Source organism: Saccopteryx leptura, chromosome 2, assembly GCF_036850995.1.
Source record: "Saccopteryx leptura isolate mSacLep1 chromosome 2, mSacLep1_pri_phased_curated, whole genome shotgun sequence".
NCBI lineage: Eukaryota > Metazoa > Chordata > Mammalia > Chiroptera > Emballonuridae > Saccopteryx > Saccopteryx leptura.
This window is the reverse complement of record NC_089504.1, coordinates 288,835,196-288,847,265: the sequence shown is the minus strand read 5'-3', so window position 1 is coordinate 288,847,265 and position 12,070 is coordinate 288,835,196. Positions and strand designations below refer to the sequence as shown.

At 47.9% G+C, this 12,070-nt stretch overlaps 1 protein-coding gene across 3 annotated transcripts; it reads right to left on the bottom strand.

Annotated features, from left to right (window-relative positions):
• Positions 1-2,407: 2,407 nt before the first annotated feature.
• Positions 2,408-5,806, bottom strand: S100A2 (S100 calcium binding protein A2). 3 transcript variants are annotated; one of them, XM_066362467.1, is made up of 3 exons: positions 5,671-5,806; positions 4,105-4,258; positions 2,408-2,840 (listed from the first exon to the last, which is right to left on the bottom strand). In XM_066362467.1, exons 2-3 carry the CDS (start codon positions 4,243-4,245, stop codon positions 2,688-2,690), a joined length of 294 nt encoding a protein of 97 aa, XP_066218564.1. In that variant the 5' UTR covers positions 4,246-4,258; positions 5,671-5,806; the 3' UTR covers positions 2,408-2,687. The 3 variants fall into 3 exon arrangements, with proteins under 3 accessions (XP_066218564.1, XP_066218563.1, XP_066218565.1); XM_066362466.1 differs by lacking the exon at positions 5,671-5,806 and adding an exon at positions 5,342-5,362; XM_066362468.1 differs by lacking the exon at positions 5,671-5,806 and adding an exon at positions 4,451-4,472.
• Between the last annotated feature and the right edge of the window lie 6,264 nt (positions 5,807-12,070).

Sequence of the window (12,070 nt, the reverse complement as noted above, 5' to 3'; positions counted from 1 at the left end):
CTCAGAACCAAGTTCTGAAAAGCCCAAGCCACATGGAGCGAGGTCATGGGCCGGCATTCCAGATGACAGTCCTGGCTGAGCTCCCAGCTGACAACCAGCACCAATTCCCAGGTATATTGAGTGTGCAAACTCAGAAATTGAGTTCATTTGAATTTTCAGATGACTTCAGCCCCCACTTCCATCTGTAACCACATGAGAGATCTCAAATGGGAACCCCATCAACTGATCCCCGTCTACTCACAGCCCCTTGAGAGATAATTTTACATTTTAATTCATCAAGTTGGGGTTGTTTATTATGCAACAATAGGTAACCAGAACAGCATCTTTGAGTCACTGAGCCAAACCTGAATTGTATACACTAGACTTCTTACCTGAGGCATTTAAATGTCAATTTATTTAAGCCACTGTTACTGAGGTTTCTTGTAATTTATTGTACAACTGAATATATTCCTAACTGGTTGAGAATTTGGTAACTAAAAGTGAGATTCAGCCTGACCAGGCAGTGGTGCAGTGGATAGAGAGTCGGACTGGGATGTGGAGGACCCAGGTTCGAGACCCCGAGGTCGCCCGCCAGCTTGAGCACAGGCTCATCTGGTTTGAGCAAAGCTCACCAGTTTGAGCCCAAGGTCACTGGCTCGAGCAAGGGGTTACTCGGTCTGCTGAAGGCCCACAGTCAAGGCACATATGAGAAATCAATCAATGAACAACTAAGGAGGCGCAATATAGAATTGATGCTTCTCATCTCTCTCCATTCCTGTCTGTCTGTCCCTATCTGTCCCTCTCTCTGATTCTCTCTGTCTCTGCCAAAATAAAATAAAATAAAATAAAAAAATAAAACTGAGATTCATAAAAAAGAAAGAAAAAATAATAACCTAAACTGTGGAATTGGATAAAGAGAAAAGAATAAAATATGAGGACCTAGGCCTTAGCTGAGTAGCTCAACTGGTTAGAGTATCATTCCAATAAGTCAAGGTTGTGTGTTTGCTCCCCAATCAAAGTGCATATAAGAATTAACCAATGGGCCCTGGCCGGTTTGCTCAGTGGTAGAGCATTGGCCTGGTGTGTGGAAGTCCCAGGTTCAATTACCAGTCAGGGCACACAGGAGAAGCACCCATCTGCTTCTCCACCCTTCCCCCTCTCCTTCTTTTCTTTTTTTTTTTTTTCATTTTTCTGAAGCTGGAAACAGGGAGAGACAGTCAGACAGACTCCCGCATGCGCCCGACCGGGATCCACCCGGCACGCCCACCATGGGGCGATGCTCTGCCCACCAGGGGGCGATGCTCTGCCCATCCTGGGCGTCGCCATGTTGCGACCAGAGCCACTCTAGCACCTGGGGCAGCAGCCAAGGAGCCATCCCCAGCGCCCGGGCCATCTTTGCTCCAATGAAGCCTTGGCTGCGGGAGGGGAAGAGAGAGACAGAGAGGAAAGCACGGCGGAGGGGTGGAGAAGCAAATGGGCGCTTCTCCTGTGTGCCCTGGCCGGGAATGGAACCCGGGTCCTCCGCACGCTAGGCCGACGCTCTACCGCTGAGCCAACCGGCCAGGGCCCCTCTCCTTCTTTTCTATCTTTCTCTTCCCCTCCCACAGCCAAGGCTCCACTGAGCAAAGTTGGCCTGGGCACTGAGGACAGCTCCATGGCCTCCACCTCAGATGCTAGAATGGCTCTGGCCTTAACGGAGCAATGCCCCAGATGGGCAGAGCATCACCGCCTGGTGGGCATGCCGGGTGCATCCCAGTCAGGCACATGCAGGAGTCTGTCTGACTACCTCCCTGCTTCTAACTTTGGAAAAATACCAAAAAAAAAAAAAAATCAACCAACAAATGCATAAATAAGTGGAACAATAAATTGATATTTGTCTCTCCCTTCCTCTGCCTCTAAAATCAATATTTTTTTAAAAAAATTAATTACGAAGACCTAATCTTTGCAAACTGGAAAGTTAGTGACGTTGTTATGAGAGGGCATACTATCATCCTAGGGCACAATTTTAGGAAATGGTGGGAAAAAATGAGAATGTTGATATGACTTAGCTCCTAGTAGCTTTCAGCATAGACCAACAGGGGAGGAATGAACTCTAGAGCTAGCTAATCTGAAAGCAGGCATAAAAAGAGCTACAGCTTTGCTGAAAACAGGGATGCTGCCTATGGCCTGCAATTGTTTAAGAAGTCCTTAATACAAAGCTTTGCTGGTTGATTAGACTAACTTATATCTCTTGAGCAGATCCTAATACAACTGGCTGCTCACAGTATTGAATGTCAAAAATGTCAAAGTCTGCGCTTTGTTCTGAGATTATATCTTTCTTTCTTTGTTGGAAATTTTCTTTTTTATGAAATGATAGTGATGGTAAATGGGATTTGCCTTTTTAAATATCTTTACTTGGAAAAAAAGAACTGTTAGCAAATTATCTCAATTTCTAAATCTTTATTGGTATTTGAAACCTCAAAATGTGGGATCTAAGGCAGAGCTCTGGCCTTGGAGAACTTCCAGAAGGTAAGTCAGGCCCCAGAAGAGGGTCAGATTAGGAGGCCTTCAGGTTTCAGCACTCCAACTGGGCCAGCCAAGTTACAGGGCATCAATGAACAACTAAATTATTATCAACAGACAAAAAAGTTTACTGAGTACAAAATTAAAAAGGATAGAAAGTCCTCCTGGGCCCAAGGCACTCATGGCAAGAAGCTGAGAGCTCTGCTTCAGGGCTGGTTTGAGAAGCCTTGGAAGAAGTCATTGCACATGATAGTGATGAGGGCCAGGAAAACAGAATACTCCTGGAAGTCCAACTCTTGGTCGCTGTTCTCATCCAGGTCACCCATCAGCTTCTTCAGGCCCTCCTCATCCACCTTCTCCTGAAAGCAAGAGAGAGTGGGGTCATCGCCAGGTTGCTCTCCACCTTAAACGCACACTCACTGGGCAGAGCCCAGCTCTCCTGGACCTGGTAGGCAATGGGCGGAGAGCCCCTGGGAGCTACTAAGAGACCCCAAGAGTGAAGACAGATAGATGTTCACTGGTGACAGCCTCCAGCTCTTCCTGTTGGGAGCAGGGAGCACACAGGCACCCCTAAGCACAGGATCAGCTCTACTCCCCGCATAAACCCAGCGAAGTGTGCATCATAACTCCCATTTTGCTGGTGAAGAAACTAAAGCTTTCTGGAGCCACCCCACTCTCCATCACCAGCAAGGTGAATTCAGAAAAGGTAAACTCTTTTTATTTATTTTTATTTTATTTTATTATTTTTAGATGAGACAAGGGGAGACAGTGAGGCAGATTCTTGCATGTGCCCCAACCAAGATCTACCTGGCAACCCCATGTGACGTCAATGCTCATACGGAGCTGTTTTTAGCACCTGAGCCCGATGCGCTCCCACAGAGCCATCCTCAGCACCCCGGGCCACACTCAAACCAGTCAAGCCACTGGCTGTGGGAGAGGAAGAGTGAGAGAAGGGGGAGTGGGGAGAAGCAGATGGTCACTTCTCCTGTGTGCCCTGACAAGGAATCAAACCCGGGACACCCATACGCCAGGCTGATGCTCTATCCACTGAGCCACCAGCCAAGGCCAAGGCAAACTCTTTTTAAATTCCAGCCAAGACAAAGCCAAATTTTTAAAGTTTGACCAAACAAATTTTTAAAGGAAAGAAAGACATGCCTCATAGATTCAGAACCTGTGAGACTTAACTTTGGGATTATCTAGTAGTTGGTATAGGGAAGACAAGGAGCAAATTGAAAGCTGAAGGCATATATTTCTCTACAAATGTCTCAGGGTGTGTGTCTCAGCTGGACCTTCCTCCCCCGACACACCTTAATTTAGCATATAAGTGTAAAAAATGAGAGAGAAAGAGGTGTGATCTTGGACTAGGTGCTTCCCCTCTGGGCCCTGGTTTGCTCAACTCTCTGATGAGGGGATTGAACGGACTTTGAAGGCACTATGAAGCATGTCCATTTTCTGGAAAGCTGCAGAGAACAGCCTGTAATAGGGCTTTCACATGTGGACCTCACTCCCACTCCACTGAGGCCATGAAGGGCCCGGCCCCACCCAGAAGTGGGAAGAAGAGATTTAACAAGTGCCCCACATCCACACACCAGGACCCTCCCACCCTAAGCCGGCCCCACTCACCCCTACAAAGCTGGGCAGCTCCTTTTGCAGAAGTTCCTTCATCTCCCCCTTACTCAGCTTGAACTTATCACCCTCTTTGCCAGAGTATTTGTGGAAGGTAGCAACCATCACAGCCATCGCCTTCTCCAGGGGACTGGCCATCTTGGATCTGGGGCTAAAGGGGTGACAGGTAATGGAAACTTCTCAGTCCAGCATGCAGGCTCCACATCTGTCCTTGTGCCCAAACTGCCTCTCCAAATCCCTCTCTGAATGAGAAGGCAGGGGCCACATCAACCCCTCAGACTGTGGCTCCCTGGGCAGGGGCCACACCTCTACCCCACACTGAGTGCAGATGCTAAACTTTAACCTGCGTTTGGAAGTCACCAAGGGCAGGGCCTCATGTCTCCTCTGATCACCTACAGGATATATCCCTGAGAGCAAGGCTCCGCCTTTGAGTGTCTGTAAGAAGGGAAATGACAGGGTAACCAAAGTCCCATTTGGCTCCTTCCCACGCCAGTGGACTCTGTGCCAGGACTGGGGTGACACAGCAACTCCATGGGTAAGTTAGTGGGGGCTAGTGGGTTAGGGCAGTAACCCTGGCTAAGCCTATGGGTACAAGGTTTCCCAAGGAGTCATTACCTCCTCAGACTGGGGCTGTTAAGGCCAAAGGATATCACTCTAAATGAAAGCCCCTAGGGCAGGGAGGGATGTTTACTCCCTCAGACGAGGGGCTCTCAAAGAGTAGGGAATACATCTTTCTTCATATTGGAGGCCCCAGAGTCAGGGTTCTGGCTCTTTGCAGACAGGGAATGAATACTCTCTGCACCAGAAAGAATTCTATTGAGTTGGGAATTAAAGGAATTAAATGTCCAGTGCCCTGGGATCAGGGTGAAATCTGGGGACACAGGGACAGACCTCAGCAATTATCCTTCTGAAGGCCCTGCCTCTTGAAAGGCTCAGACCAGCCCAAGGGGTTAGGCAGGTTCCAGGATTAAGCCTGAGGAGCTGGTGACAGAGGCAAGAACAACCCCGGCCCATCCTGCCAGCCCGCAATGGGGCAGGAGGGAGAAGGCAGGAAGCTGCAGGGGGCAGAGCTATGCTGCTACTCAGAGCAGACACCCTTAAGGACCATACACTTGAGATCCCTGGCTCTTGCTCCTTAGTCCTGCCAGAATCCAGGACTTGGCAAAAAAAATAAATAAAAATAATAATATAAAACAAATTCAGGATTCTCGTTAAAACACCCACATACACATACCTCATACTTTTAGGCCCAAACTCCCAGGAAGGGCCTCTAGACTGAGACACCCAGACTGAGAGGCCCCCAGAGGGGTCCCAGACTAATACCCAAGAGAATGCCTCTGAGTAACTACTAAGCTGAGATCTCACAGAGGAACTGGGGGAAAACCCTGACACTGACACTTCACAGAAGGTCCCCCAAATGGGATAGATGCAGAGATGTCCCAGGCTGATCTACCAAGGAAACCAGAAGAGAAAACTGTGGAGAAAAAGATCAGGACAAAGGGACAAAGGCAGAGTCTGTGGGGCTCCTCCCCACCCAGCCCTCAGCAGGACAGAGGTACTCACCAGACCAGATGGCAGAGAGAGACTCAGAAAGGAAAGCAAAGGGCTGGGTGGGGATTTATATGCCAGCTTCGCTGGTCTCAAACTTGGCATTTTCAGGAAACCATACCTGTCCTAACCTGATCCGCCAAAGCCTGGCTTCCAACCACCCCCAACCCCTCCCATCTGTTCCCCTCCCTTTCGATACTGCCACCTCCGCCAACTGGAGGAAAACTCTAGGCCCAAACGGCAGCCCCTGGGCCCACTCCAGCCACAGGAGGAGTGGGAGCTGTCATGAGGAAGGGGCAGCCTGGGCCCAGGGTGAGGGGAGGCAGCCATTGTTTGTGGGGCCTGGAGACTCTTGCCAGGTCTTGTTTTCATGACATGCCAATGAGTCACAGCTCCTTTGTGTGTCACAGTCTGCAGGCACACACTGAGATTTCACAGGCCTGAGAGAGAGAGAGAGAGAGAGAGAGAGAGGAGGGAGAGAGTTCAAAGCAGTCTGAAACCACTCTTATAAAACTGGGAGCCAGAAAAGGCGTGCGGTGAGAGAATGTCAGGAAGAGGAGGGTAGGGCTGACTTCATGGACTGGGGGTAAACAAAGTTACTTTTAACAGCCACCACCAGAATACCTGTTAATGAGGTAATGAGGAAAGCGAGTATGCTTAAAAATACCTTGAAAGGACCACTTTGGGTAGGAAAAGTTCTGGAAGAAGGCAAAAAAAGCAATGCAAGATGAAGATAGCTCTGCTTATAATTAGAGTCGAGTGAGCAATAGTTTGTCTGGAGTGTAAGGAAGCCCTGAGCTGAAACAGAACAGAAAATTTGGGCCTACTCTTCTCCAGCCTGGGGGATGGGTAGGTGAGGAGGGGGCAGGACAGCTTTCTAAGCCTGGAGGCCAGTCCTAGGGCAGAGTCAACAGACTCAAGCCCTGGCTCACACTGTCCTCACAGGTGGTACCTATACCCAAAGAAAGGTGAACACTGTGAACATGCAGAACCCGGACAAGTGTGAGAGTTCCTGCCGCAGAGCAAAATTCACACTACCCGTTCTCAGGCTCACCTCGCCAGCTGCTCTTGGTCTATCCCCAACCCAGTCTGGGCACCGCCCTTCCTGCAGGCCCAGCTCCCCTCCCTCCTCCAGATGGCCAGCAGCTTCTTCCCCTCCCCCAGCCCCACCCTCCCCCCAGTCCTAGGTGACTCACAGTGGTGCAGGCCCAGATGCCTAAACAGTGACTCCTTCACACCCACACTGCCCTCCTCCCCTGGGGATGGGGTTGTGGGAGGAAACCCCAACCCTGCCTGCAAGGAGAGTGCTGATACAGAGACTCTTTAGTGGCCCACCCCAGGGAACTCTGCGTTATGGCACTACAGAGAAGTTCAGACTGAGAACTGACTAGAATCAGACATGAAGCCAGACTAGTCTCTTCCTCACTTTGGGACTTGGGAACCACCTGAGCACCATAGATGAAGTCAGACCTTAGAGCTCCAGTGTCCTCTTCTACACCTTTGCACACCACCCAGTGTCTCCTCCTCCCTAAGACACTTGAATCTCCCATGCCCTTCCCCACCAAAATCTATTTCACATAGAGCTTGGAATAAAAATCCTTCACCCTGAGTGTAAAGACCAATGGGGTGTTGGGAATGAGTAAAGAAAACAACATGGAGTCAATACAGCTAAGCTGACTTAGAATGGATTCTCTATAGTCAACCTGAAAAAAACTGGTTCAGACCAACTGGGCATGAGAAATAGATTTTATTTTACTTTAGCTAGACTGAAGACTAAAACTTTCGAACTTTCCAATTGTGCATCAATGCCTAGAATAAATTTCTACAGTTTGCCTTCTGAAGTACTTAAAAAAGAATGAAAAACTTAGGGAAAAATGTTCACATATCTAGACCACCTGACATCCATTACCCAGACCACTGAACATCTGGAAGCTTATTATAACAGACCAATCCAGAGGCTAAGAATGCAGGACTGATTGTTCTCAAGAATGTGTTTTTTCCTATAAGAACTATCAGCTTTTCATTCTTCTCCAGAACATTCTTGTTTTTGCCTAGTTGTGTTTTAGATTTGCAAACCCTAAGACCTTTGAATAAATCTTTGACATTTATTTCTAGCCCAAGCCTCCCAACTCCTTCATGCTCATCAATAGGTGCGATGCATTGCTTTTCTAAGTAGTTCTTCCTTTTTTGTGTGACAAAGACAGAGAGGAACAGACAGACAGGAAGGGAGAGAGATGAGGTGCATCAATTCTTCATTGTAGCACCTTAGTTGTTCATTGATTGCTTTCTCATATGTTCCTCGACCAGCGGGCTACAGCAGACTGAGTGACTGTAGGTCAAATAAATTTGCAAATATGATGTTTATGTTTGCTCGCTTATAGTTTGCATTGGGTGTGGGAGACAAGCTATAAGCTGGCAAGGTCCTTATAGCCTAAGGTTTAGTTTTAAGACTAAGCCTTTCCCACCCTTTTAATACTGAGATTTTTTTCAACATCCTTCTAATATTTATACTAAGATCTTCTCAAAACTAAGCTTTTCCCCACACCCTTGACTGTTGCATGATGTGAGGTGGTGCACTCTTATGAGGAATCCCATTATGCCTCAGATAAGTGGCTTTGTATCAGAGACTTCCTTGTTTGTATATTGGCTTAAAGGCTTTAATTTTTACACAATAAAATAAAACAGACCAGGGGCTCTCTCTCTCTCTCTCTCTCTCTCTCTCTCTCAGTTCCTGCCATCAGCATTGCAGAGGCCTCCCTGATCCCTTGCCCTCTATGGGAAAAGCAGAAAACCTGCTTTCCCTTAGCTTTTCTTGTGGCTGGCCTGTCTTGGTGAGACACCAATAAACAGAATGGCCCACCATCCTCCAACTCCACCATTTCTTTACCATCTGCCTGAATTCAATGAGAACCTGCATGTAAATGGCCATGATGGAGGCCCCTGACCATACAGTGACTCTTTGCTCAAGCTAGCAACCTTGGGATCAAGCTGGTGAGCTGTGCTCAGACCAGATGAGCCCACACTCAAGCCAGTGACCTCAGGTTTCAAACCTGGGTCCTCTGTGTCCCAATCCAATGCTCTATCCACTGTGCCACCGCCTGGTCAGGCAGTAGTTCTTTCATTTTAAATAAAGATTTTAGCAGATGCCTCTCCTGCTCTCTAGAGGCCCTGAATAGGAACATAGAATAGGAACAGAGTTCAGTGCCCTGAGGCAAAAGCCACAGTGGCTTTATTAACAAAAACACTGAATGTTATACTGTGCTGAACACAGCAAAATAGGGATAGAATTAGCAATTCTGATTAATCAATAGGTGGGGACATTTGAGCTACTTCCCTGCCCTTTAATCTGCTCTAAAAAAGTTCCCCTTCCTGACTTCCTCATTCTCTTCTCTGCTTCCTGGCTTCCTCATTCTTCTCCCTGCTTCTACTTGTGTATATTAATAAATAGCTGGAAGGATTGGGGGTCAGGGCTGTCCCATGAAACCTGTATAGGGGATTGTGAGGCAGTCTCCCTATTGGGCAGATAAAATATATTATGCTCACTTTGTTAAAGATGGCGCTGCCCACTTGGAAGCAGTTGCCCAGGTTATATTAATGTGTGTTGAGGGCGGGCTGTGGGCAGGCAGGATCCTTGTAGCCTGGGGCTTGGTTTTAGGACTAAGCCTTTCCCACCCTTTTTGATGTGGGGTGGTGCAATCCCATCATGCCTCAGATAAGTGACTTTGTATTAGAGACTTCCCTATTTTGTATATTGGATTAAAGGTTTTGATTTCTACACTATAAAATGGGGACAGAACCGGAGCTTGCTCTCTCTGTTCCTGAGATTAGCATTAGAGGAGAGAGCAGAGAGGAGAGCAGAGAAAGGCCACGTGGAAGAGGCCAGGAGAAGCAGCCAAGATGGCAGAGTGTTGAGTGAGAGGCCAGTTTGTGCAGAGTTTGTGCAGGGAGAAGGAAGGAGATGGGGAACAGAGGTAAGTCTGGTGAGCTAGAAACCTTTGATTCTAGGAAACTCGGATAAGTCAGTAGCTTTGTGAGCACTGATGGGAGTGAGTTTTGGAGCCCAGTGTGTGTTTTTTACTTGCCCGCCGGGTGCAAGCTAGGATTAAAGATGATGGCCCACCAGTTTTTGGCTCCTTTGTTTCTTTTTTTTTTTTTTTTTTTTTTACAGAGAGAGGGATAGACAGGGACAGACGGAACAGAGAGATGAGAAGCATCAATAATTAGTTTTTCGTTGAGGGTTGGGACACCTTAGTTGTTCATTGATTGCTTTCTCATATGTGCCTTTACCGCAGGCCTTCAGCAGATCGAGTAACCCCTTGCTCGAGCCAGCAACCTTGGGCTCAAGCTGGTGAGCTTTTGTTCAAACCAGATGAGCCTGCGCTCAAGCTGGCGAGCTTGGGGTCTCGAACCTGGGTCTTACGCATCCCAGTTGGACACTCTATCCACTGCGCCACCGCCTGGTCAGGCTCCTTTGTTTCTTTACCGACTGTCCGAATCCAATGTGAACCTGCATGGGCCAGACGGCTGTGATAGTGGCCGTGGATACTGGCTTTACACTCCCCCAGCTCCCTCAGCGCACTCCATGTGGTATCCAAGAACAGGTACCAAATGACAGTGCTCAGAAATTGCAGTGGTGTCTCCCTGGCTCTTCCACAAAGCCCAGCAGTGAGGTGTTCAGGCTCTGATCCCTCTCCTGCTTTCCAACCTCCCCTGCATATACGCTAACTGCCTTGTTCATTGTGCCTTGAACCTACGGATACTGCACCTGGTGTGGCCAAGACCCTTTGCTTATGCTGATCTCCCGGCTCAGAATGTACAGAGGGATGCTGTAGAAATCCCACCTATCCTTCAAATGCCACTTATATAGCACCTACTTCGTGGAGACTTCCTCAGACCCAGCCAGATTCCATCTGTCCCTGTTCTGTCTCTTATAAAGCATTCCTTTTGTCCTTGTGTGTTTAGAGCATTCTGCTTTAGATTGAATCACTTGTATACATGTCTCCTCTTGCCTTCACCCCCACATGGTGACTCCGTGGGTGAGGACTAGGTCTTATTCATTTCTGCATGAGTAAAGGGTCTCTTCCACGCCAAGTGCTAACCAATGTTTATGATTACTGAGTGGCAATGGTGGAGGGGGGGAGCACGAAGGGTAGTATTTAGGAGGCTGAAGGCCTTCTCACCTTCTCAAGTTTTTCTACCAAGTCATAACTTCTCTGGATCCCAGGAGGAGAACTGAGACACTGAGTTGGAAAACAAGCTCAGAGAGCTACAAATCCCTGAGGAGTGACTGCAGGAAACATCTCACTCTGGGGACCCAATGAGCAAATTCCCCATCAGGGAAAGATGAAGACAGGAAGGAGAAACACAGAGGCAGTCAGATAGAAACTGGGAGAAATATCAGAGAAAAATAGTCACAGAAACAAAGGAAATGTGAGGAAGAAGGAAATAAGATGAGGAAGAAGGAAATCAGAGGAGCAGAGCCACTGATTACTAAGAGCCCCACTGTTGGGCAGATAAAATATATTAGGCTCACTTTGTTAAAGATGGCGCTGCCCACGTGGATGCCCATCGCCCAGGTGATATTAATGTGTGTTGGGGGTGGGCTGTGGGCAGGCAGGATCCTTGTAGCCTGGGGCTTGGTTTTAGAAGTAAGCCTTTCCCACCCTTTTTGATGTGGGGTGGTACACTCTCATGAGGAATCCCATTATGCCTTAGACAAGTAACTTTGTATTAGAGACTTCCCTATTTTGTATATTGGATTAAAGGTTTTGATTTCTACACTATAAAATGGGGGCAGACCGGGAGCTTGCTCTCTTTGGGTTCCTGAGATTATCATTAGAGCAGAGAAAGGCCATGTGGAGGAGAGGAGAGAGGCAGCCAAGATGTCAGAGTGCTAAAGGAGAAGCCAGTTTGTGCAGAGAGAAGGAGATGGGGAACAGAGGTGAATAAGTCTGGTGAGCTAGAAACCTTTGATTCTAGGAAACTCGGATAAGTCAGTAGCTTTGTGAGCACTGAATGAGTGGGTTTTGGAGCCCAGTGTGTGTTTTTACTTGCCCACCGGGTGCAAGCTAGGATAAAAGATGATGGGCCACCAGTTCTTGGCTCTGTTGTTTCATTACCATCTGTCCTAATCCAATGCAAACCTGCATGTGAATGGCCACGATGGCGGCTCCTGGCTTTACACCCACCTAGAGACCTGTCCCTAACCTAGGCACTGAGGCCAAATGGTGCCCCTCACATGGTCACATGCCTGAGACCGAAAATCTCATTAATTCGCCACTAACTTGCTGTGTTATCTTGAGCCACTACCTGCCCCTCAGCAGAACAGGAGTATAGTATAGAACCAACCCTAGAATCCAGTCCTCTTCTTGATTTTTTACTTCTTCATGAAGGTGGAGAAAATAGGACACAGACG